The following is a 23,074-nucleotide window of genomic DNA, read 5'->3' as shown; positions in this document are numbered from 1 at the left end:
CGCATTCTTCATCATTGCACTTTCAGCACGTCTTAGAAATATCACGGGCAAAGAAACACTAGTCTATAATCTATCTCAGTAACTTTTTCTCTGTGAAGCTTTAATGTTCGGAATTTCGTTTACTAGTTTTAGATTTCCATATTCATTTTTTTGAATTGAATTTGGGTCACACTGTGAGAGGACCAAAAATTCAGCATGCAAAAATTGCTAAGGTGAGCAAACCCCAAAGGTCCAGTTAATCTTCCACCAACCACCAAAAAAAAAAAAATTTTGAGTTGTTTGGGGCTGTTGGCAAGACTTGCATGCCCCTTGCCTTGGGCTTTGGCATGTCTCATGCTGCCTAACCCACTGACCAAGTAAGCTACTTGTATATAAATCAACTGGGATATTCCATTAATTCATATTAACTTTCTCTAATCATGAATCTTTCTTTTCAATTAACTGTCATCAGTGTGTTTGTTTCTCTAATTTTTCTCCTTCGTGCATTTGTTCGAAAAGCCGCTGTTGTAGGTTCCAAGTCTAGAGAGGCCCCTGAACCTGCTGGTGCATGGCCAATTATAGGCCACCTCCACCTTCTAGGTGGCGGAGACCAGCTTCTCTACCGTACGCTTGGAGCAATGGCTGACAAGTACGGTTCAGCTTTCAACATCAGGCTAGGCAGCCGCCGTGCTTTTGTGGTGAGCAGCTGGGAAGTAGCAAAAGAGTGCTTCACGGTCAATGACAAGGCACTTGCTTCTCGACCCACCACGGTGGCTGCCAAACACATGGGCTACAACTATGCCGTGTTTGGCTTCGCACCTTACAGCCCATTTTGGCGTGAGATGAGGAAGATTGCAACCCTTGAGCTTCTCTCAAACCGAAGGCTTGAGATGCTCAAACATGTCAGGACATCAGAACTTGACACCGGGATAAAAGAGCTTCGAAATTTATGGGTCCAAAATGGATCGTCACGTCCTGTGGTTGTTGAGCTCAATCGTTGGCTAGAGGAATTGACACTTAATGTTGTGGTCAGGATGGTGGCTGGGAAACGTTACTTTGGTGCCTCAGCAAAATGTGACGATGGCGATGAGGCGAGGCGGTGTCAGAAGGCAATTGGCCAGTTTTTTCTTCTGATTGGGATTTTTGTTGTTTCGGATGCGCTGCCGTTTCTATGGTGGTTGGATTTGCAGGGGCATGAGAAGGCAATGAAGAAGACGGCTAAAGACTTGGATGCCATACTCGGAGGGTGGCTGGATGAGCATCGCCAAAGGAGAGTACTTTCTCGTGAAAAAGGGAAGACTGAAGCTGATGAGGACTTCATTGATGTCATGTTGTCTCTTCAGGAGGAAGGACAACTCTCAAATTTTCAGCATAGTTCAGATACCAGCATCAAGTCCACCTGCCTGGTATGTTTTTTTTTGGACAAGTCTCAAATTACCTACCATGAATCGGGAACTTACTACGGATTTGAACGTACATAATTTTTGACTCGTTATCTGTTAGTAAACATAAGCGATTCCAATAGGAAAGTGTTGAAGAAATTGAAATCATTCTAATATCCGTTCCTGATATTGGAATTGCAGGCGATTATCCTTGGTGGGAGTGACACCACTGCAGGCACTCTAACATGGGCAATCTCACTACTCCTGAACAATCCCCATGTGATGAAGATGGCACAAGAAGAGTTAGAGCTCCAAGTTGGAACAGAAAGGCAAGTTGACGAATCAGACATCAAAAACTTGGTATATCTTCAAGCCATCATCAAGGAAACGCTGCGTTTATACCCAGCTGGGCCCCTCTTAGGACCAAGAGAAGCTCTAGAAGACTGCACCGTAGCCGGCTACCATGTCCCGGCAGGCACCAGATTGGTGGTAAACGTATGGAAGATTCAAAGGGACCCAAGTGTTTGGGAAAACCCATTTGCTTTTGAACCAGAGAGGTTCTTGACAAGCCATGGCCATGTTGATGTTAGAGGTCAACAGTTTGAGCTGATGCCATTTGGCTCTGGCAGAAGGTCGTGCCCTGGTGTCTCGTTTGCCTTGCAAGTCCTTCACCTCACGCTTGCTCGTCTGCTTCATGCATTTGAGTTTGAAACCCCGCTTGGTCAACGGATTGACATGACTGAGAGTCCAGGTTTGACAATTCCGAAAGCGACTCCATTAGTGGTTCTGCTCACCCCACGCCTTCCTGGTAATCTCTATCTGTGATGAAGCGTTTGAATAAAGAATAAAAATGTACTGTTTGTTGATTAATTTAGAGGTTCTTCAAATGTACAAGTATATATAAGCTAAGATTGTGAGGCCCATTTATGTTGTGAGAGTTTGATTATATGTGGATCCATCGGACATTGCAGCCCATAAGATTCAATCAAGAAAGAAATGCACTATAATCTTCACCAAAAGGAAAAAGAAATGGATTATAATTGGGTCCAATCATCATGCTATGCAGCGCGCCGGCCGGAATCTAAACATCTCACTTAAAAAACAAAGATATGATTGAGATTCTACTATTCAACCAAAAAAAATTACGAATTTCTCATCAACAAAAAAGGGCCAATTTAGCTATTTTTATGCCGTTCAAGTCTTTAATTTACAAGAATTAAAAACAGGCAAGGATATATGACTGCTTTAATATTAGGTTGATGTTATCTTCTAGAAAAAGAAAAAAAAAACACACACACACACACAGCATCAGATAAGTTTATATACTCTGCATAGCTAATATGAATCCTTTTCAAAACAACTTGGATGTCGTAAATAAACTAAAATGTATTGGAATATAAAGTTGCATATAAAGTAAATAAAATAAAATATTTAACGAGCCTCGACAAGTTGTGTCTACGTCCCTAGAAAGCAACATCAATAACATTTTCCCCATGAAAAAGGCTTTGGGGGAATGGATGGAAGGAATCGGCAGACAAGCATCCAACATAATCTTCTTCTTTTCTTTGCGTGCTCCACCTCCACCCGCTAGTTTGACAACATTGATTGGACACATTTTTAGTATCAAACGGATAAAAAATAATTATCGATCATAAGGATATTTTTTATGGTCGAAACTCCATCATTGGTCCTGCATCAATTATCATGTCCCAAGAAGTAAATACTTGAGATATCAATGGATAGCTACCCTCAAGTCAACCTTCCCTTTTGCAACAATGGAGTTGTATCTCCCATGCCTAAACACTGCCATAGCTGGAATCTTAGCCATACTTCTGTTTTCCTACTTTATCATAAAGAGATCATGCTCTGGTGCCAAAGCCAAGGGTTCCAAACCACCAAAAGTGGGAGGTGGGTGGCCTCTGTTAGGTCATCTCTACCTATTCGGAGGATCTCAGCTGCCTCACATAACTTTGGCTTCCTTGGTCGACAAATATGGACCAATCTTCACCGTCAACATTGGCATCCACTCTGCTCTGGTGATAAGTACTTGGGAGGCGGCCAAGGATTGCTTCACCACAAACGATAAAGTTGTTTCCTCCCGTCCCGCTACGCTAGGGTGTAAGTACTTGAGCTACAACTTTGCCATGTTCGGGTTTAGCCCCTATGGTCCATACTGGCGTGAAATGCGCAAACTGACATCCCTCGAGCTACTCTCAAACCGCAGGCTCGAGCTACTGAGAAACGTTCGAGCATCTGAAGTAGAGATAAGCTTAAATCAGCTGTACACTCTATGGAGCAAGAGAAAAGAAGGGTCTGGGGAGCTTTTGGTGGAGATGAAGCAGTGGTTTGGAGGTTTGACTCTAAATGTGGTTTTTAGGATGGTTGCTGGAAAGAGATGTTTTATGAATGGGGGTTTGAGTGAGGAGAAGGAGGCAAGGCGGAGGCAAAAAGCCATGAGGGAGTTCTTTCATTTGGTGGGATTGTTTGTGTTGGGAGATGCTGTTCCTTGGCTTAGTTGGTTGGATTTGGGTGGACAGCAGAAGGCCATGAAGAGAACTGCCGAAGAACTGGATAGTATTGTTTCGGAATGGTTGGAGGAGCACAAGCAAAAAAGAACTAAAGGAAAAGATCAAGATTTCATGGATGTCATGCTTTCAGCCATCGATGGAGCAGATATTGCTGGCTTTGATGCTGATACCATCATCAAAGCAACATGTTTGGTACATATATAAATATGTTTTATTTTATTTTATTTTATTTTTAAACTACAACGATCTTTGTCCGTCATATTTAAACTCAGCGCCTCATTCAATGGAGTGGAGACCGGATGTTGCTAAACCAAATGGTCATAGGATAAATTTATTTTATTAATCACCAAAATTTTGATTATGCAGGCTATGATTTCTGGAGGGAGTGACACAACCAAGGTGGCCCTGACGTGGACACTCTCTTTGCTTCTGAACAACCGCCAAGTTTTGAAGAAAGTTTATGAAGAACTTGACCAGCATGTTGGCAAAGGAAGACAGCTGAATGAGTCAGATTTAAATAATCTGGTGTACCTGCAGGCCACTGTTAAAGAAGCAATGCGTTTATGCCCACCTGGACCACTCTCATTCCAAAGGGAATTCACAGAGGACTGTACTGTAGGAGGGTACCATGTTCCAAAAGGCACGTGGCTGTTAGTGAACCTGTGGAAGATCCAAACTGACCCAAGGGTTTGGGCCGACCCGATGGAGTTCAAGCCAGAGAGATTTCTGACCACCCATAAGGATGTTGATGTTCGGGGTCAGCAATTTGAGCTCATGCCGTTTGGTAGTGGTAGAAGAGCATGCCCTGGGATAAATCTTGGCCTTCAAACAACGCTTTTAACTTTGGCTAGTTTTCTTCATTGGTTTGATGTCACAACCCGAGGAAATGCACCGGTTGATATGACCGGAAGCGTTGGACTTACAAACATGAAACTCTCTCCCCTTGATGTCCTCGTTAAACCACGCTTGTCTCCAAATCTTTATGAATAAGTTCAGAATTGATAACTTAGATATATATATATATATATATATATATATATATATATATGAAAATAAATGCTACGATATGAAAAGTACATATGCTTATGTTCATGTTCTGAATGTATTAATCTAAAAAGTTCGGCTTTACTAAATCTATCTTCTACTTATGCCCAATGAGCTTCACGCGTTTCCTCTAGTTTTGACAAATGGGTTCCACTTTTTAGTTAACATACATGCACGATCGAAATAGTAATAGATGAACAAGAAGAAAATTAATCAAGAGAGAACAGGAGGACAAAACTTGGTATACCGCTAGGGAAAGCTGATTGATAATTTAATTGCTGAGCTGAAGAAAGGCCAAAGTGAAACTGCTTATTGCAAAAGCAATTTTGGCAGGATATAGGACTGCTTAATATTAGGTTGATGTTATCTTCTAGAGAAATTAAAAAAACAGAGTCTCGGATAAGTTTAAATAAATTTTTTTTTTTTTGGTTCAAAGGAGATAAGTTTAAATACTTTTTTTTTTTTTGGTCAAAGGAGATAAGTTTAAGTCTCAAACGGTGCAAAAGATAATCTTCAATCATGAAGGTTATTTCATCACCTCAGGGGTACTTTTCCGGATGTTGCAGCGATGGCGTCAAATTCTATTAAAATAACCCATTTTCTTGTCTGATCAGAATGTTGCCAAAGTACAGTTTGCTTCCTATCCTACGCATCAATTATTATATTGAGTGAGTAAAATGTATTTCTGAAAATACGAATTATCTTATAGAAAATAATCCTCATTGGCCCTCTTCCAAAACAAACTTAAGAACGCTGACCTGAATGTCCCACGAAGAAAAAACACTGATATCGACTATAAATAAGAACTACTGCATGAATGACAGCTATCCTCAACCTTCCCTTTGCAACAATGGAGTTGTATCTCCCATGCCTAAACACTGCCATAGCTGGAATCCTAGCCATACTTTTATTTTCCTACTTTATCATAAAGAGATCAAGCTCAGCTGCCAAAGCCAAGGGTCCTAAACTACCAAAAGTTGCAGGCGGGTGGCCTCTGTTAGGTCATCTTGGCCTATTCAGAGGATCTCAGCTTCCTCACATAGCTTTGGCTTCCTTGGTTGACAAGTATGGACCAGCCTTCACCATCAACATTGGTATCCACTCTGCTCTGGTGATAAGTACTTGGGAGGCGGCCAAGGACTGCTTCACCACAAACGACATAGTTGTTTCCTCCCGTCCGGCTACGCTAGGAGCTAAGCACTTGGGCTACAACTTTGCCATGTTCGGGTTTAGCCCCTACGGTCCATACTGGCGTGAAATGCGCAAGCTCACATCCCTCGAGTTACTCTCAAACCGCAGGCTCGAGCTACTGAAAAAAGTTCGAGTATCAGAAGTGGAGATGAGTTTGAAAGAGCTGTACGCTTTATGGATCAAAAGAAAAGAAAGCTCGGGGGAGCGTTTAGTGGAGATGAAGCAGTGGTTTGGGGATTTGACTCTAAATGTGATTTTTAGGATGGTTGCTGGAAAGAGATGCTTTATGAATGGGAATTTGAGTGAGGAGAAGGAGGCAAGGCGGTGGCAAAAAGCCATGAGAGAGTTCTTTCATTTGGTGGGATTGTTTGTGTTGGGAGATGCTGTTCCTTGGCTTAGTTGGTTGGATTTGGGTGGACAGCAGAAGGCCATGAAGAAAACTGCCAAAGAATTGGACGGTATTGTTGCGGAATGGTTGGAGGAGCACAAGCAGAAAAGAACTAAAGGAAAAGATCAAGATTTCATGGATGTCATGCTTTCAGCCATCGATGGAACAGATGTTGCTGGCTTCGATGCTGATACCGTCATCAAAGCAACATGTTTGGTATATATGTTAATTTATTTTAATTTTTTCTACAACGACCTTCGTCCGTCATGTTTCAACTCAGCACCTGGTCCAACAAAGTCGATACTGGATGCTGCTAAACCAAATGGTCATTGGCTAAATTTGTTTTAATAATCACCAAAATTTTGATTGTGCAGAGTTTGATTGCTGGAGGGAGTGACACAACCATGGTGACCCTGACGTGGACACTCTCTTTGCTTTTGAACAACCGCCAAGTTTTGAAGAAAGTTTATGAAGAACTTGATCAGTATGTTGGCAAAGGAAGACTGCTGGATGAGTCAGATATAAATAATCTGGTGTACCTGCAGGCCACTGTTAAAGAAGCAATGCGTTTATGCCCAGCTGGACCACTCTCAGGCCAGAGGGAGTTCACAGAAGACTGTACCGTAGGAGGGTACCATGTTCCAAAAGGCACGTGGCTGCTAGTGAACCTGTGGAAGATCCAAACTGATCCACGGGTTTGGGACGACCCGATGGAGTTCAAGCCAGAGAGATTTCTCACTACCCATAAGGATGTTGATGTTCGGGGTCAGCAATTTGAGCTGATGCCGTTTGGCAGTGGTAGAAGAGCATGCCCTGGGATAAGTTTTGGCCTTCAGATGACACTTTTAACTTTGGCTAGTTTTCTTCATTCGTTTGATGTCACGACTCAAGAAAACACACCAGTTGATATGACTGGAAGTATTGGACTTACGAACATAAAACTGACTCCTCTTGATGTCCTCGTCAAACCACGCTTGTCTCCTAATTTATATGATTAAATAGTTGAGAGTGAGAATTTAGCTATATGTGAGAATAAAACGCACATATGCAATATATGTTGTGAATGTATTAAACTAAACAGTTCCAGTTTATAAATTCCTCTACTTTTGACAAATGCTATTCTTGGGAAGGAATAGACTGCTAGAAGTTACGTACGGGAAAATAAATTTGTCGATTTTAGAGCCATGGTCAGTGTCTCGTAGCAGTAGCAAACAAATTAGATACAGAGTTTTTCATGTGAGACTGCCCACCACCCTCCATTACCGATTTACCATGCATGCGTATGGAAATGAAGCAGGTAATTGGGAAGCAGACATCGCCCCTTTAACCAGTGAAAATCATTTTTTGGCCGCCGATAAGTTGAACCAATAAAATTAAGTTGCAAAATGGAAATGAAGCAGGTGAGTCAAAATTAATGACATTAGGATCCTTCCAAGTATAACAAATACAATGATATGACCAGGAATCTCTCTCGCTTTTCAAGTCATGCAACTTACTTTGGGTTTGAAATCGGAACAAAAGATGATTAATCATTTCATATTTGTGAGGCTTCTGGATACAAACCAATATAACAAGGCAACCCCGCCCATTGGAGATATAAATCTGCAAAATGACATGGACAAATGTTAAGCTGGGATAAGAATTGAATTTTCAACCGCAGCAAACAAATCAAATACATAGTTTTTCATGTGAGGCAGGGGCCGCTCTAAGATGTGCAAGTGGTGCCACCGCATAGGATTCTCAATTTTTAAATTTTTTTTTAAGTGTATATTATGTATATTAATATTATAGGTATTATATATATACTAAAGCGTGCAGAAAAATAACACAAAGTGTGCATTTGGCAATGGCAAAGCCAGGATTTCATGTGTATGGGGGTCTCTTACAAATTATAAAGAATCAAAAGTTCGCTCAAAATGCATACGAAAAATAGTATATATATATATCACATATGTCAAGAATTATATTGCTTATTGGTTGCAATCATAATTGTTCTCGATAAAGCGATAGACAAATACATTTTAAGCAAGAACAATTGTAAGAGATAGACAAAGAGTAGCGATTTAGCAAATATCTTTAAAGTTTTTTTCCCCATTAAACCATTAGAAAGAAAAAATCAAAATTTCACAAACTAAAAAAAAACCTTAGGTCCCTTCATGCATTCATATCATACATAAAAAAATGTTTTATATAAAAATATTGATTAAGTATGAAAAATGGTTTATCGAAATAATTATTTTCTCAAAATAATTTTTGGCAGCTTTTATTCCTTACACATTAAATAAAAAAAACTTAATTTTATGGATTTGTATAAAGTATATTGACTTAATGGATATGTGAGACTTCTGGATACAAACCAATAACAAGACTAAGCTCAGAATCAGGGATAAGGAAATCGTATCTTTATTATTACCTGATGAAAATTAAGGTCCAACCATTTGATATAATTAATATTAAGTTCATCGAATGGTCATAGTGGATTAAGCTTTTAGTCTTTGAGATTGAGATGCATACCTACAAATGCGGAAAGTAACATCCACAGAACCTTTTTTTATTCCAAAAAATATTTTCCCGAGTAGATAGAGAGATTTATCCCAATAAAAAAACTCGGTTGATTGTTCAATAATTAGACTTTTCTACCACGTGGCGTTGAAGTTTGAATAATCTTCACAGCATACTAGCGGACAAACTAAACGCATGGTTTTTCAAGCTCACTTTGCAGAATTACCTTGAGCCACCTGAAATGCATACGTCACCCTTCCATTATATAATTTGACTAATTCTCTCATCTTTGTCCTGCTTACCACCATGGTCTGTGTCTCGTAGCCATAGCAAACAAAATAGATACACAGTTTTTCATGTGGCTGCCCCACCACCCTCCATCACCATCACCACTAGCGTACCTAATAAGGCACAAGAAGCTACAGTTGCATCTCTCATTGTTGAAAAAATTATTATAGGTACTTCAAATTGTCATTTTACTCAACTGGTGTACATATTATCTTATTTCTATATTTAAGTAAATGTCTTCGTCTTTTATTTTTATTTATTTTTATATTACTCCATTTACTTAAGTTTACAATATAAATAAGGAAGTATCCCTCATTTAGATTCAAATAAAAATACTAGAAAATCAAATTCCCACCAAATCAAAATATGAAAATTCGTTTTTAGTGCAAAATGCAATTTATGCTAAAAATAATGGCTCATTAAGTCAATATGTACTTCATACTAAAATCCCATAAAATCAAGTTTTCTTATTTGATGTGTAAGTAATAAAATTCGTCAAAAATTATCTTGAGAAAATGATTATTCTAAAAAATTATTTTTCCTATTTAATCAATATTGCACCTCCGTTTAAATATTTCTGGATCCGCCAGTGACCATCATCACCATCACCATGCATTACTTTCTTAGCGTAGAATTTTATCTCTAATAATAATATCTGTACTATCCTCATGAGGTGTATCGATATACACGAGCATAGATATCACGCCTATATAATATGGTGACAGGGCTTTCATTCTCTAGCTTTCTAAGTTTCCAATTACCAATTAGTTTAAATGGATTATTCTCTCCCTTATGTAAACTCCGTCACTGCTTTTTTATTTACAACAATCATCGTTTCCTATTACTTCTCACGCAGATGGAGACCTGCCAAATTAGCCCCAACTGAAGCCAAGGGTGCATGGCCGATATTTGGCCACCTTCCCTTGCTAGGAGGATCTACACCTCCTCACATCAAATTGGCAGCCATGGCTGACAAGTACGGGCCTCTCTTCACCATCCGCCTTGGCGTCTATCCATCTCTCGTGATAAGCAGCAGTGAGATCGCAAAAGAATGCTTCACAACCAATGACTTGGTCTTAAACTCGCGTCCAAAGCTCGCGGTTGTGGATCACATTGGCTATAACTACGCCATGTTTGGGTTTGCACCCTCCGGACCCTTCTGGCGAGAGATGCGCAAGATTACCACCTTGGAGCTGCTCTCCAACCGAAGGCTTGAGCTGCTCAGACACATTCGAGTCTCTGAAGTGACAACTTTCTTGCAAGAATTGTTCAAAACTTGGAGTACCGCGGAGAAAAGGGAGAGCAATAATAGCGACGGAGTTTTGGTGGAGTTGAAGCAGTGGTTTGGGGACATGACCTTGAACGTGATTCTTAGAATGGTGGCTGGAAAGCGTTATTCGGTTGCTGCCGATGAGGATGAGAAGACAGAAGCACGTAGGGTTCAGAGTGCATTGAAGGAGTTTTTTTATTATGTGGGGCTGTTTGTGGTGGGTGATGTGGTACCTTATCTTCGGTGGTTGGACTTGGGTGGGCATGAGAAGGAGATGAAGAGGATTGGGAAAGAACTGGACGCCATCGTTGGAGGTTGGGTTGAAGAGCACAAGAGAAGGAGGGCAAGAGGTGATGCTAAAGGGGAACCAGACTTCATAGACGCCATGCTTTCTGTGCTTGATGGTGCAGACCTTGGCGGTTTTGATGCTGACACAGTCAACAAAGCCACAAGCTTGGTAATCAAACATATGCCTAGCTTAATCTATATAATTTAGCTTTATATAAATAATTAATCAAATAAATTGTACTTTTGCAGAATATGATTGCAGGAGGTAGCGATACCACCATGGTCACATTAACATGGGCAATATCACTATTATTGAACAACCCTCACGTGCTTAAAAGCGCCCAAAACGAACTGGACACTGAAATAGGCAGACAAAGAGTTGTGAGTGAGTCAGATATAAGCAAGCTGGTCTACATCCAAGCCATAGTGAAAGAAACGCTGCGTTTGTACCCAGCAGCACCATTATCTGGACCACGAGAGTTCACCAAGGACTGCAACATAGGCGGCTACCATGTCTCAAAGGGCACCCGGTTGATCACGAACCTTTGGAAGATCCAAACCGACCCGAGAATATGGCCCGATCCATTGGAATTCAAGCCGGAGAGGTTTCTGACCACCCACAGGGATGTTGATGTTAAGGGATTGCACTTTGAGTTAATTCCATTTGGAAGTGGGAGAAGAGCATGCCCTGGCTTGGCATTTGCCCTTCAAATGGTGCAATTTACGTTGGCTAGTTTTGTGCATGCGTTTGAAATCTCCAACCCCTCGAGTGCACCGATTGATATGACTGAGAGCTTTGGACTGACAAACATCAAGGCGACCCCTCTTCAAGTTCTCATCAAACCTCGTTTGCCCTCTCAACTTTATGGAGAAAATGATAAAACAAGGATTTTTATTTAATTAATGGATGTATTTACTGTCAACGTTGCTATCCTAAATTATAGTTCATAGTTATATTTCTTTTTCTTTTTTTTCAATATAATGTCGTTTGTCCCTGTATTGTTGGTATCTTAATTATAGGTGATCAGGTAGATAATCAAGCCCAAGTAGCTATTATTTTAAATTAGAGCACAAGTGCAGAGAATATTCATACTGTACTCTAATCAATGTAACACCCACGATCAGCAGCCATGTCAACCATATCCTGCTTGATTTCCCATGCAGAACTAATACTAATACAATGTAGCTGTTGTGATTAGTAATTAGATTGAACAAAAAAAAAAAAACCAGTAAAGAGCACCACATCACTGTAAGCCACTGCCTAAAGTTAAATACAGGTAAACAGAGTGACAAATAGAAGTTAAATACAAGTAAACAGAGTGACAAATAGAGGTATACCTTACTTCTGCCTTCTTACATGTGAAGGATAGTATGCAATATCAGAACATCCACAAGACAATAATGACAGAAAAATAAGTGTGGGCTTAATTTTGACAAAAGTCACACAAAATAAAGAAGAAGAACAGAACCCAGACCCAGAAATCTATAAGTGCATCCTCACCCTTACCTCACTTCTCCCACTTTTTTTTTTTTTTCAAAAGGAGGACAATCATTAATCAAAGTAAAGTAGGGGATTACATTCCTCAAACAAGAGATTCTGAATCAAAGCAGGGGTCTCTCCAAACCAGAAACGGGTAACCTGAATCGGAGGATCTCGCTTCAAATATTTGCTTGTATCAACAAATAAATATTTGAAATATGAGCTAACACTACTACATTTTAACCTTTGCGCGACGAATAAAAAAACGTCGCGCAAAGTCTCATTTAGTCGCACTAACTTCACCGCGACAAAAAATTCGTCGCGCATAATCCGTCGCGCAAAGATCGTGAAGAAAGCCTTTGCGCGACCAAGAAAAACACTTCGTCGCGCAACAATGTGCGACGTGTAAACCTTCGTTGCACCAAAGATATGGAGACGAAACAACTGTTCGTCGCATAAAATTTGCGCGACGAATATTATTCGGCGCACTTATATTTGCGCGACAAAAAAAATTCGTCCCGCAAAACTTGTTGCGGAGACGTCTGTTCGCCGCAAAAAAATTAGCGCGATGAGAAAGGTTTCGTCGCTCATTTGTTTGCGCGACGAAAACTTTGTCATCGCGCAAAACCTATTTGAGCGACGAATAGCCTTCGTCGCGCAAAACATGTTTGAGCGACGGATACGTTTCGTCGCACAAAACGTGTTTGCGAGACGCATGTATTCGTCGCGGAAGAATTAAAAGTAAAAAAAGTTGAATTTTTAATTTTTATTTTTGTTACTTTTGGGTTTGCGCGACGAAAAATTTGCCGTCGCGCAAAAATAATTTGACATTTTTTTTTTTTGTAATTTTTTTTTTTATTTTAAATAAAATTGGTTATTTTTTTATTGATTAAACAATGAAATTGCAATAAAAATAAATTAGAATAAAATTTTGTTATAAAATAAAATAAATGTATTACAAATAAAATAAATGTTTATGATGAAAATAAATACACTAATCAAATAATGAATCAAAATCAACCGTGTCGTCACCAGGATGCGGCTCGGAGGTCTGGGCATTCATCGGGGCAGTGGTCTGATGGGGCTGCGCGGGATGGACGGGCGCGGAAGTCGGCGCATCAAAACGCGGGACTGGAATGCCGGACTGTACGAGGGCCTGCAGAATGACCGACATCTGGCTCCGAAGAGTGGCCATCTCTGACATCTGGCTCCGAAGAGTGGCCACCTCTGCTGTCAAAGCAGTGACCTGACTGCTTGACCGCGCCGATGAACGAGGTCTAGGTTCCCTCCGCCGGGCATTCCCCATCCCTCGACAATATGTCCCCGGCCTCCTCCCGAGAGTCTGATCCAACGTCTCCGTCAAGATCTGAAATCCAGCATCCTGTGGAGGAGCCACAGACTCGATCGGAGTCTCGGGAGGAAGCTGGGAGGCGGACTCCTGAAGAACCAACTGGCTCCTCTCCACCATCGTCGTCTGTTGAACATAACATAAAATATAAATTAAAACATGCATATAAATTGAATGCGTAACATAAGAATTAAAATTAAATAATACTTACATGAAGGGACTCGGCCAACTCATTCCCGGGTCGAACATAAACGTCACCAAAGACGTCGATCTCTGGGAACTTGGACCCCTCCTAAATTGAACAAAAGAAAAAAAATATTAGTATGAAAAAAATAAATTCATAAAAATGATATTAAAAATGAAATAAAAATTTTGTGATTATTACCCGACGACGTGCATCCATCCTGTACGAAAAGGGTCTGGAGCCGGAATGGTGGAGAAGGGTCTTCTTCTTCCTATTACCCTTATTCACTTGGGCTTTATTCTGTTATACAAAAATGAAACGAATTAGTTAAAATATAAAAAATTAAATAATAATGAAATACAAAAATAAAATAAACATTAATAAGTAATAAGTAATAATTACACAAATATAGTTGAAAAAATACCGCAAATTCGGGCGCTTGAAAATGAGCGCAGAGCCACTCCCAACTATCCTCCCGCCCCTCAAGCTCCTTCGGGCAACCCTCCTGAAGAGCGACTTGCGGATCATCATATGCCTGAAAATGGTGGTGCAAGTCGCTTTTCCACTGCTTGTACCTCTCAGCGAAGAGTCTGTTGACGTACGTCAACGACTCTTCGTCGAGATCCTCCAAGTTATAGTTCGTCTGCAATCAATTAATTAGATACGTTAAGTAATAGAAATATACAAAATTTTAAAGACAAATAATGAAAACGTAAGGTACATACCGACAACTGGCCGCGAACCTCCGCCTTGATCTCGTCAGGCATGACCCTCCAAGACTTCCATTGCATCGGGCAATGGGTCCGCACGACGTGGCCAATGTCGTGGGCCAAGGAGCTATGCAACTCCGCCGTCGGTGCAGCCCGATGGCGCTCGTCGTATCCGATGCTGATACGACTGTTTGTCACCCGAGTGACCTTCGCCGTCTTCAGCTGACGACACGGTCCTCGAGTGTTCTTCTTCGCTGCAAAGAAAAAAGGTATTAATGTTAAATAATATTTATTGTCAAATTTCAAAATAAAATTAACAATACAAAAGTGTAGTTATACCTGGCTGTGATCCCGAGGCACCAGTACCGTCGGTCGATGTCGTCGTGTCCATGGTGTCGGTGGGCCGGTGCCGCCGCCTAGCACTTGGTGGCTGCGCCACGGATGACGCAGATGACGCAGGCGCCTGGGACGCCTCGTGACCAACCACCACGTGGTCCAGCAAAGCTGGAGCAGTGGCAGCAGATGCCGCCTGAGCCGGGGGATCCGAACTCGGTGCAGTCGTCATCGACCTACCACGTCTAATCAAATCTAACATCTGCACATATAATTTCGTTCCGAATTTAAACTAATTAATTAAAAGCATAGCATGACCTAGGGTTTGGAATTTCGGAGTATCCGGGACTCCGATCAACGATCGGTCGAATCCTAAACGATCCTAGAAACACAAAAGTACAACTACGTAAGTTTCAGTTCGATCCAACGGTCCGAACATATCAAACCTGGAAATCGCACAATAGGCGAAATCCGATCAAGACTCAAACGGCAACCAAATTTAAACCGGCCAAAACCTAGGGTTTTAATTCGGCCAAAACCTAGGGTTTTAATTCCTATTTCCTATAGCGAAAATTCACAAAATCCTAACCAACCATCAGCTAACCAGTAACATATCCATCCAGCCAATCAATCATAACAAACATACAGAAATCATAACACAGATACAAAATCAAAATCAAAATCAAAACTGACAGAAATCATCATAACACAAATACAAAAATAAAAACTGAATTAACACATACTTAAATGGACAGAGTCGATAGAGGCTTACAGTGGCGCGGTGGCAGCGGTGGAGGTCGCTACAGTGGCAGCGGAGGTGGCTGAGGTGGCAGCGGAGGTGGCTGAGGTGGCAAGGTGGCAGCGGCGGTGGCTGAGGTGGCAAGGTGGCAAGGTGGCTACGGTGGCAGCGGCGGTGGCTGAGGTGGCAGCGGCGGTGGCAAGGTGGCAGCGGCAGTGGCAAGGTGGCAAGGAGGCTAGGTGGCAAGGTGGCAAGGTGGCAAGGTGGCAAGGAGGCTACGGTGGCACCGGAGGTGGCTGAGGTGACGGCGGAGAGAGAGGGCTGAGGGAAGGAGGAAAAACCAGAGAAATGGGGAAGAAGGAGGGCTCGGGTCGTTTCTGCAGATTTAATCGAGTTTGCGCGACGTACGATACTATTCGTCGCGCAAGATTCATTAATGAATCTTGCGCGACGAATATTCCGTCGCGCAAAACGACTATTCGTCGCGCAAAGGTTTTGATCGCCGCCAAAATTTTGGGATTTAGGGTTTACAGCGAGGCGGAAACTGAAGGGTCAGCGAATTTTGCGCGACGAATAACTAAAGCGTCGCGCACGGTCAACCCTGCGCGACAGACATAGGCTTATTCGTCGCGCAAAACACATTTTGGCCGCCAAAATTTTGGGATTTAGGGTTTACAGCGAGGCGGAAACTGAAGGGTCAGCGAATTTTGCGCGACGAATAATTAAAGCGTCGCGCACGGTCAACCCTGCGCGACAGACACAGGCTTATTCGTCGCGCAAAACACATTTTGGCCGCCAAAATTTTGGGATTTAGGGTTTAGCGGGGGACAGGAACTGAAGCGTCTCAGACTTTTGCGCGACGAAGACTCTAAGCGTCGCGCATTGTTCGTCGCGCAAGGTTAGAATTTCATTCGGTTGAAATTTTCACTAAGTGTTGAAAGGGGATGGAGGGGTGGACTTTGTGTCCCACATTGCGCGACGAAAGGAAACAAGTCCGTCGCGCATTTATCTAATTCGTACTTGGCGCGACGAAACAAAAAAATCCGTCGCGCATGTTAACCCTAAACCCTAAACCCTAACCCTAAAATGTAAACCCTAAGCCCTTAGCCCTAAACCCTAAACCCTAAAATAGTTTCAATGATCCAACCGGCAAACTTTTTTTTTTTCTACTTGGAGATCGTATACGCCAAAAATCAAAACAATCAAACATTCAGATATCAGAAAACAGGACAAAATATTTCGACGGTTATAAATGAAAAGTCATGATTTAACGGTCATTTTAATTCCGATTTTGATCATTTTTTGCAGCAACATTTGTTGACCCTATATGAATACAATGACTGAATTTGATCTTCAATTTAAGATTTTTACACTAGGGGATACCACATAAACGTTAAGTTATATTTTGACAAATGTATGAACAAAATTTTGAGTTTTTGGTGAATATATGATTTTGATAGCACGCGCAGTCTACAAAACTAGTTTCAGTCATCCAGCCATCAAAATTGTTTTTTTACATTTCGAGATCTTGGACAGGAAAAATCGGCCAAAAAAAAACATTCAGAGATTAAGGAACGGGGTAAAACTTTTCGACGGTTCGAAATAAAAAGTGATGATTGAACGGTTAGTTGAACTCCGATGTTGATGATTTTTTGCACCAACAGTCCTACACTCCATATGAATACAATGAACTACTTCGATTGCCAATTTGAAATATATATGTGTGTATATACTATAATGTGACCTAATATATATTTGCGCGACGAAGTAATTATTATCGTCGCGCAAAATGTTTGCGCGACGTACATATATTCGTCGCAATCCTATGGCGACGAGGTTTATTCGTCGCGCAAAATTTACGCGACGAATTATTTTATCGTCGCGCAAAAGGTTTGCGCGACGTACATATGTTCGTCGCAATCCTATGGCGACGAGGTTTATTCGTCGCGCAAAATTTACGCGACGAATTATTATGCGTCGCGTTTATTACTTTTGCGCGACGATAATAATCTCTTCGTCGCGCAATGTTTGGCGCCATAACTCCACCTTTAATTCAAGTTGTGTATGCTTTGTATTTTTTGGAAAGGTTTTGTATTCATCATTGTTTATGCTTTGTATTTTTTGGACAGGCTTTGTATTTCTTCATCAAAACCAAGCTAAATTGATAATTAAGAAATATTGCGACCGAATTTATCGGTTTGACTAGATTGATGCCACTAATCATGAATACACAATTACATATGGACAACTGCATATATTCAAAGATTTGTATTACACAAAATTAATACACTAACATAATAAATTTACAAATAAATTCATTATTCATCATCTGAACTATAATAACTTTCGTTATCGCCGCTATCATCACTCTCGGTCTCCCAATCTTCTTCCTCCTCCTCCTCTATAACTGCATCATCGGCGTTGCTAGGGCCCACTGCAACATCGTATCGGGGAAGATCACCGAGGTCAATTGTAATTGACTGAATCGGTATTTCGACTGAAGACACTCCTTCTATTTGAAACGGTTCTTGTATAACATTTGTATCTCGAAGTGTTTCCGCATCATTTTCCATTGAAGATTCTAAACGTTGGTCAGCCACATTGTCGACGTCGTTGTCACTTGGGTCTAGTTCTGGTATATCATACACGTTCCTATGATCCATCTTCTGCACAACTTTCCACCCGCTCCCGGCTTTAGGGTCATCTAGATACACAATTTGGGACGCCATGTTTGCCAAAATGTACGGGTCGTCATCATACCAAGTTCTGTTAATGTTCACAGACAGTACTCCATGGTCGATTTTAACACTTGCCGCCCTATTTGGGTTGGTATCGAACCATCGACACTTAAACATGATGACTTGGTATCGATCTTTGTAAAGCAATTGCACGACAGTTGTCAGTTTGCCATAAAAATCAATGTCCGTACTTTCGCCTCCACCTGGGACATGGACACCGCTGTTTTTCGTACACAACTTGTCATCTCGTGCGGCCCCCAAAAATTTGACGCCGTTAACATTACAACCCGAGAACAATTCAGCGCGAATTGGGCCGAACGCCAAGTTATATAACTCATCACTGTAAGTGGGGGAATTCGATGATTTCAATTTATTCACCTAATAGTATACAAAACCATTGACGTGTTAGTCTGACAAAATGAAATACTACAATTTATATCTGTCAATTGCAAAACACTTATAACTTACAGAATCCAAAAACCATTGTGGAAATAAGTCACGGTGTTTCCGGGCAACCAAATGTGATGGATGTTCTCGCTTCATCATCTTTTCATGCTCATCTAAGTAGGCCATTATCTCATCACAATTGTTCAGGACGAACCAATGCGCTACCTCCATGTCATTTCTAGAAAACGACTCTCCTCGTCCAGGATCTCCAAATGGTCGTGCGCTTTGGGCAAAAACAGAAAGTTTTTCATTTCTCATACCTCCGTCATTATTGCGTTGAGGACGATTGAAAACCGCCTCCACATCTTTTAAATACATTCCACAGAAAGTAAGCGACTCATATTGAACCCAAGCCTCTATAATTGATCCTTCGGGCTTTGCTCTGTTGCGTACACTTTTTTTCAGCTCTCCGAGAAGCCTGCCAAAATAAAACGATATGATACAAATTAGCAAAGTGTCGATAATGATGCATACACAAATGATAAAGATTATATACCTTTCTATTGGATACATCCAGCGATAGTTGACAGGACCAGCAAGCAATGCCTCTTCTGGCAAGTGAACCATCACGTGCATCATACTTGTAAAGAAAGCTGGCGGAAATATCATCTCAAACTTGCATAGGACTTGGACAATGTCATGGCGCAACTGAAACATGTCTGTCCTTCGCAATGTTTTTGCCGTCAGTTGGGAAAAAAATCTGGATAACAACATGATTGGCTTCACCACATCTTCCGGCAGTAGGTGTCGAATACCCACAGGAAGTAGGCGTTGCATAAACACATGGCAGTCATGGCTCTTAAGTCCAGTAAATTTACCCCCATCGACATTCACGCAACGTGCGATATTAGAAGCATACCCATCGGGAAATTTGACAGACGATACAAACTTTAGAAACTCTTTTTTGTCATTCGGTTTCATAGAAAAGAATGCAAGATCCCTTCTAGCTTTATCACTGTCCCTATTCATCCATAAACCCCTTCGTATGCCCATTCTTTCCAAATCAAGACGAGCTTTGATCGTGTCCTTCGCCTTCCCCTCGATATCTAGAATCGTGCCCACCAATGTGTCGAATACATTTTTCTCAACATGCATCACATCTAGATTGTGCCTCAATTTCAGTTTCGACCAATATGGGAGCTCAAAAAACATAGGCTTGTGCGTCCAGTTCAAATGTGTAGAAGGTCTGGTCCGACTAACTGTTTTTCCGAACGGAGCAAAATCCAAACGGTTCAGCTGTTCCAAGATCTCATCACCGGACCATTCTCTAGGTCTGAGGCGACGCTCTGTGTTCCCGTCGAACTTTTATCTTTTTTCCGCCATTCGTGGTCCCATGGCAACCATCTCCGATGACCAAGGTAACAAACTTTTCCCTGCGTGCCAACCAGAAGTTACATCTTCCTTGCATACAGGACATGCCATATAACCCTTTGTGCTCCACCCAAAAACCATTGCATATGCTGGAAAATCATTCACAGTCCACATAACTGCTGCCCGCAAAGTGAACATCCTCCCAGTTGATTTATCGTACGTGCGAACACCGTTTGTCCATAAATCCTTCAGCTCATCAACCAGAGGCCTTAAGTACACATCAATTGACCTGCCAGGATCCTCAGTTATCAAAACAGTCATCATCATGTATTCTTTTTTCATGCATTTCCAAGGCGGCAAATTATATGGGAATGCTAAAATCGGCCAAGTGCTGTGGTGTTGGTTTAGAACCCCATACGGATTGAATCCGTCAGTGGCAAGTCCCAATCTAACATTTCGGGGATCAGCAGCAAACTCGGGGAACGCTCGATCGAACTCTTTCCATGCCTCCCCATCTGCAGGATGCCGCATCACATCATCGTCTACCCGTTTTTCCTTATGCCATCTCATGTCTGTGGCAGTATGCGTCGACATATACAATCTCTGCAACCTAGGTTTAAGGGGTAGATAACGCATCACTTTTTGTGGTATCTTAGTCGTTCTATTCTGGGATGTCATTTTGAACCTCGACTCATTGCATATAGGGCATGTATCCAACGTTTCATGCTCTTTGTAGAATAACATGCAATTATTTTTGCAAGCGTGGATTTTTTCATAACCCAATCCAAGACCATGCAACACCTTTTGTGCATGTTTATGGTCTTTCGGCAAACAATTGTCCGTCGGAAGCATTCTCTTGAAAACCCCAAAAAGTAATCGAAACACAAGTTCGACATACGATACTTTATTTTTCCGTGCATTAGCTCCACAATGGCAGTGAGAACGGAAAAATTCTCGCACCCCGGGTATAACTCTTGGTTGGCATTTTTTAACAGTTTTTCATACTGTTCAAACTCCGCACTGTCTATTGGTGTAGGCACGTCATCTTCCCCTTCCTGATTGATGTTGGTCGATGCGAATGGAAAAGCATCCTGTATAATACCCATGACTTGATCATTAGGATCCCCAATAGGTTCAACATTGTCCACTCTTGGGGCATTTGAAGACGAAGCATGGTCTACTTGTTCGCCGTGAAGGTTCCAAATGCTATATGTTTCAATCATTCCATTCCTTACTAAATGAAATCCAACATTTTCAATTGACTCAAACAACGTGTTGTTACACCTCCTACAAGGACAACGGATTCTAGTTGCACCCGGGTTGTGTCTACGTGCAAACTCAATAAAATCCTCGATTCCATCCAAGTATTCGTCTGCGCATCTATTCGGGTTCTGTATCCACCTTCTGCTCATAATTCCTGAAACCACAATCACGACACAACAATCACAACAACTTCATACGAAGTTATAATGTCACCTTATGCCTCCGGTAAGGGCCCTATCCCATTCGGGAATGCATAGTCCTGTCACGTAACCTACGGCTACATGAGATTAGATTTCGACGTGGATTAATTTCGGCAGCATCTCGACACAGTTCTTGAAGTGGGCATAGGTCTAAATACCTACGTACCACCCGAAGAACGTACCGAGATGACACCGAAATTTCCACAATCGAAACCTAATCCTGTAGCCGAAGATTATGTGACAACACTATGCATTACCAAACTGTCCAAATAATGGGACAATTCAAGAATTAATTGGACCGCACTCATGCATTACGCATCCATGCACGAAATCCAACTAATCTCGAACGGGAAACTACGTGTTACTAAACATAAAAATAAAAGTACGAAGTTAATTTCAATTAACTTCATACATCACAACACATTGTGCTACGTCACGCACAATTTCACAACATTATAAACATATAACTTCAAAAAAAAAATACAAACATAACAAACAAACTTTTACAATAACATACCTTCTCAATCGTTCTCCACCAATCACTAATCACAAATATCCCTAACGAGAACAAAATTAATAGCATTAGTACGAATTTACATTAATACATTTAAACTAACGACACAAAATACATACCTAATACACGTACAGAATTCACAGTAGAGCAGCAGCAGGGAGGGAGAGTGAGAGAGAGGCAGAATGCATTCTTGCATTCTGCCTCTGCAATGGCAGACACAGATATGGAGAAGAAGGACTTTGCGCGACGAAAAACAAAAAACGTTGCGCAAAACGCTGTCGCGCAAACTCACTTTTCCGTCGCACAAAACCAAATTTCCGTCGCGCAATCACGTGTCGACATCTATTTTTTGCGCGACGAAAGAAATTATTCGTCGCACAAAATTCCGTCGCGCATGTACAATATAGCGTCGCGCAAACTACACATTTGGTCGCGCAAAAGAAACTAATTCGTCGCGCAAGAGGGCACCGCTATTACACTTTACGCGACGACGGAATTTCCGTCGCGCAAAAACCCACCTGTATATTGGCGCAAAAAAAAAGTTTCCCTCGTGTTCTTACGCGACGGTTTATTGTTTCGTCGCGCTAAGTTTTCTTTTGAGACGAAAACTATCGTCGCGCAAAATTTTTTTACCGCCATAATAGGCGCCAATTTTCTGTCCATCTTTGCGAGACGAAAATTTGGTATTGTCGCGCAATGTTGTCATTCGCGACGATCTTTGTCGTCGCGCAAGATTTTGGCGCCATAACATGGACTTTGCCACTTTTGTGAGACGAAATATATTTACGTCGCGCATAGCCTCTTTCCCGCGACGAAATTATTTGTCGCGCTAGTTTTCTGTACTTTGCGCGACGGAGTATTTTTTTCGTCGCAAAAGTGCTCTTTGCGCGACAAAACTCTATTCGTCGCGCAAAATTCCGTCGCGCAAATAGTAAATCGTAGTAGTG

General features: G+C 41.4%; 4 protein-coding genes across 4 annotated transcripts; all 4 read left to right on the top strand.

Moving 5' to 3' along the window:
* Window positions 1-419: 419 nt before the first annotated feature.
* On the top strand, window positions 420-2,271 carry LOC117615155 (xanthotoxin 5-hydroxylase CYP82C4-like). Its single transcript, XM_034344172.1, has 2 exons — window positions 420-1,385; window positions 1,563-2,271. Exons 1-2 carry the CDS (start codon window positions 420-422, stop codon window positions 2,184-2,186), a joined length of 1,590 nt encoding a protein of 529 aa, XP_034200063.1. The 3' UTR covers window positions 2,187-2,271.
* A 772-nt stretch (window positions 2,272-3,043) lies between these two features.
* Window positions 3,044-4,879, top strand: LOC117615018 (cytochrome P450 CYP82D47-like). Its single transcript, XM_034343980.1, has 2 exons — window positions 3,044-4,081; window positions 4,256-4,879. The coding sequence occupies exons 1-2, from the start codon at window positions 3,137-3,139 to the stop codon at window positions 4,877-4,879; spliced, it is 1,569 nt and encodes a 522-aa protein (XP_034199871.1). The 5' UTR covers window positions 3,044-3,136.
* Window positions 4,880-5,677: 798 nt separating this feature from the next.
* LOC117614358 (cytochrome P450 CYP82D47-like) lies at window positions 5,678-7,626 on the top strand. The gene is made up of 2 exons (XM_034343142.1): window positions 5,678-6,728; window positions 6,887-7,626. Exons 1-2 carry the CDS (start codon window positions 5,751-5,753, stop codon window positions 7,508-7,510), a joined length of 1,602 nt encoding a protein of 533 aa, XP_034199033.1. The 5' UTR covers window positions 5,678-5,750; the 3' UTR covers window positions 7,511-7,626.
* A 2,360-nt stretch (window positions 7,627-9,986) lies between these two features.
* On the top strand, window positions 9,987-11,848 carry LOC117614429 (cytochrome P450 CYP82D47-like). The gene is made up of 2 exons (XM_034343234.1): window positions 9,987-11,029; window positions 11,110-11,848. The coding sequence occupies exons 1-2, from the start codon at window positions 10,076-10,078 to the stop codon at window positions 11,758-11,760; spliced, it is 1,605 nt and encodes a 534-aa protein (XP_034199125.1). The 5' UTR covers window positions 9,987-10,075; the 3' UTR covers window positions 11,761-11,848.
* The last annotated feature ends 11,226 nt before the right edge of the window (window positions 11,849-23,074 follow it).

Source organism: Prunus dulcis, chromosome 1, assembly GCF_902201215.1.
Source record: "Prunus dulcis chromosome 1, ALMONDv2, whole genome shotgun sequence".
NCBI classification, from domain to species: Eukaryota; Viridiplantae; Streptophyta; class Magnoliopsida; order Rosales; family Rosaceae; genus Prunus; species Prunus dulcis.
This window is presented reverse-complemented; position numbering and strand designations above follow the sequence as displayed.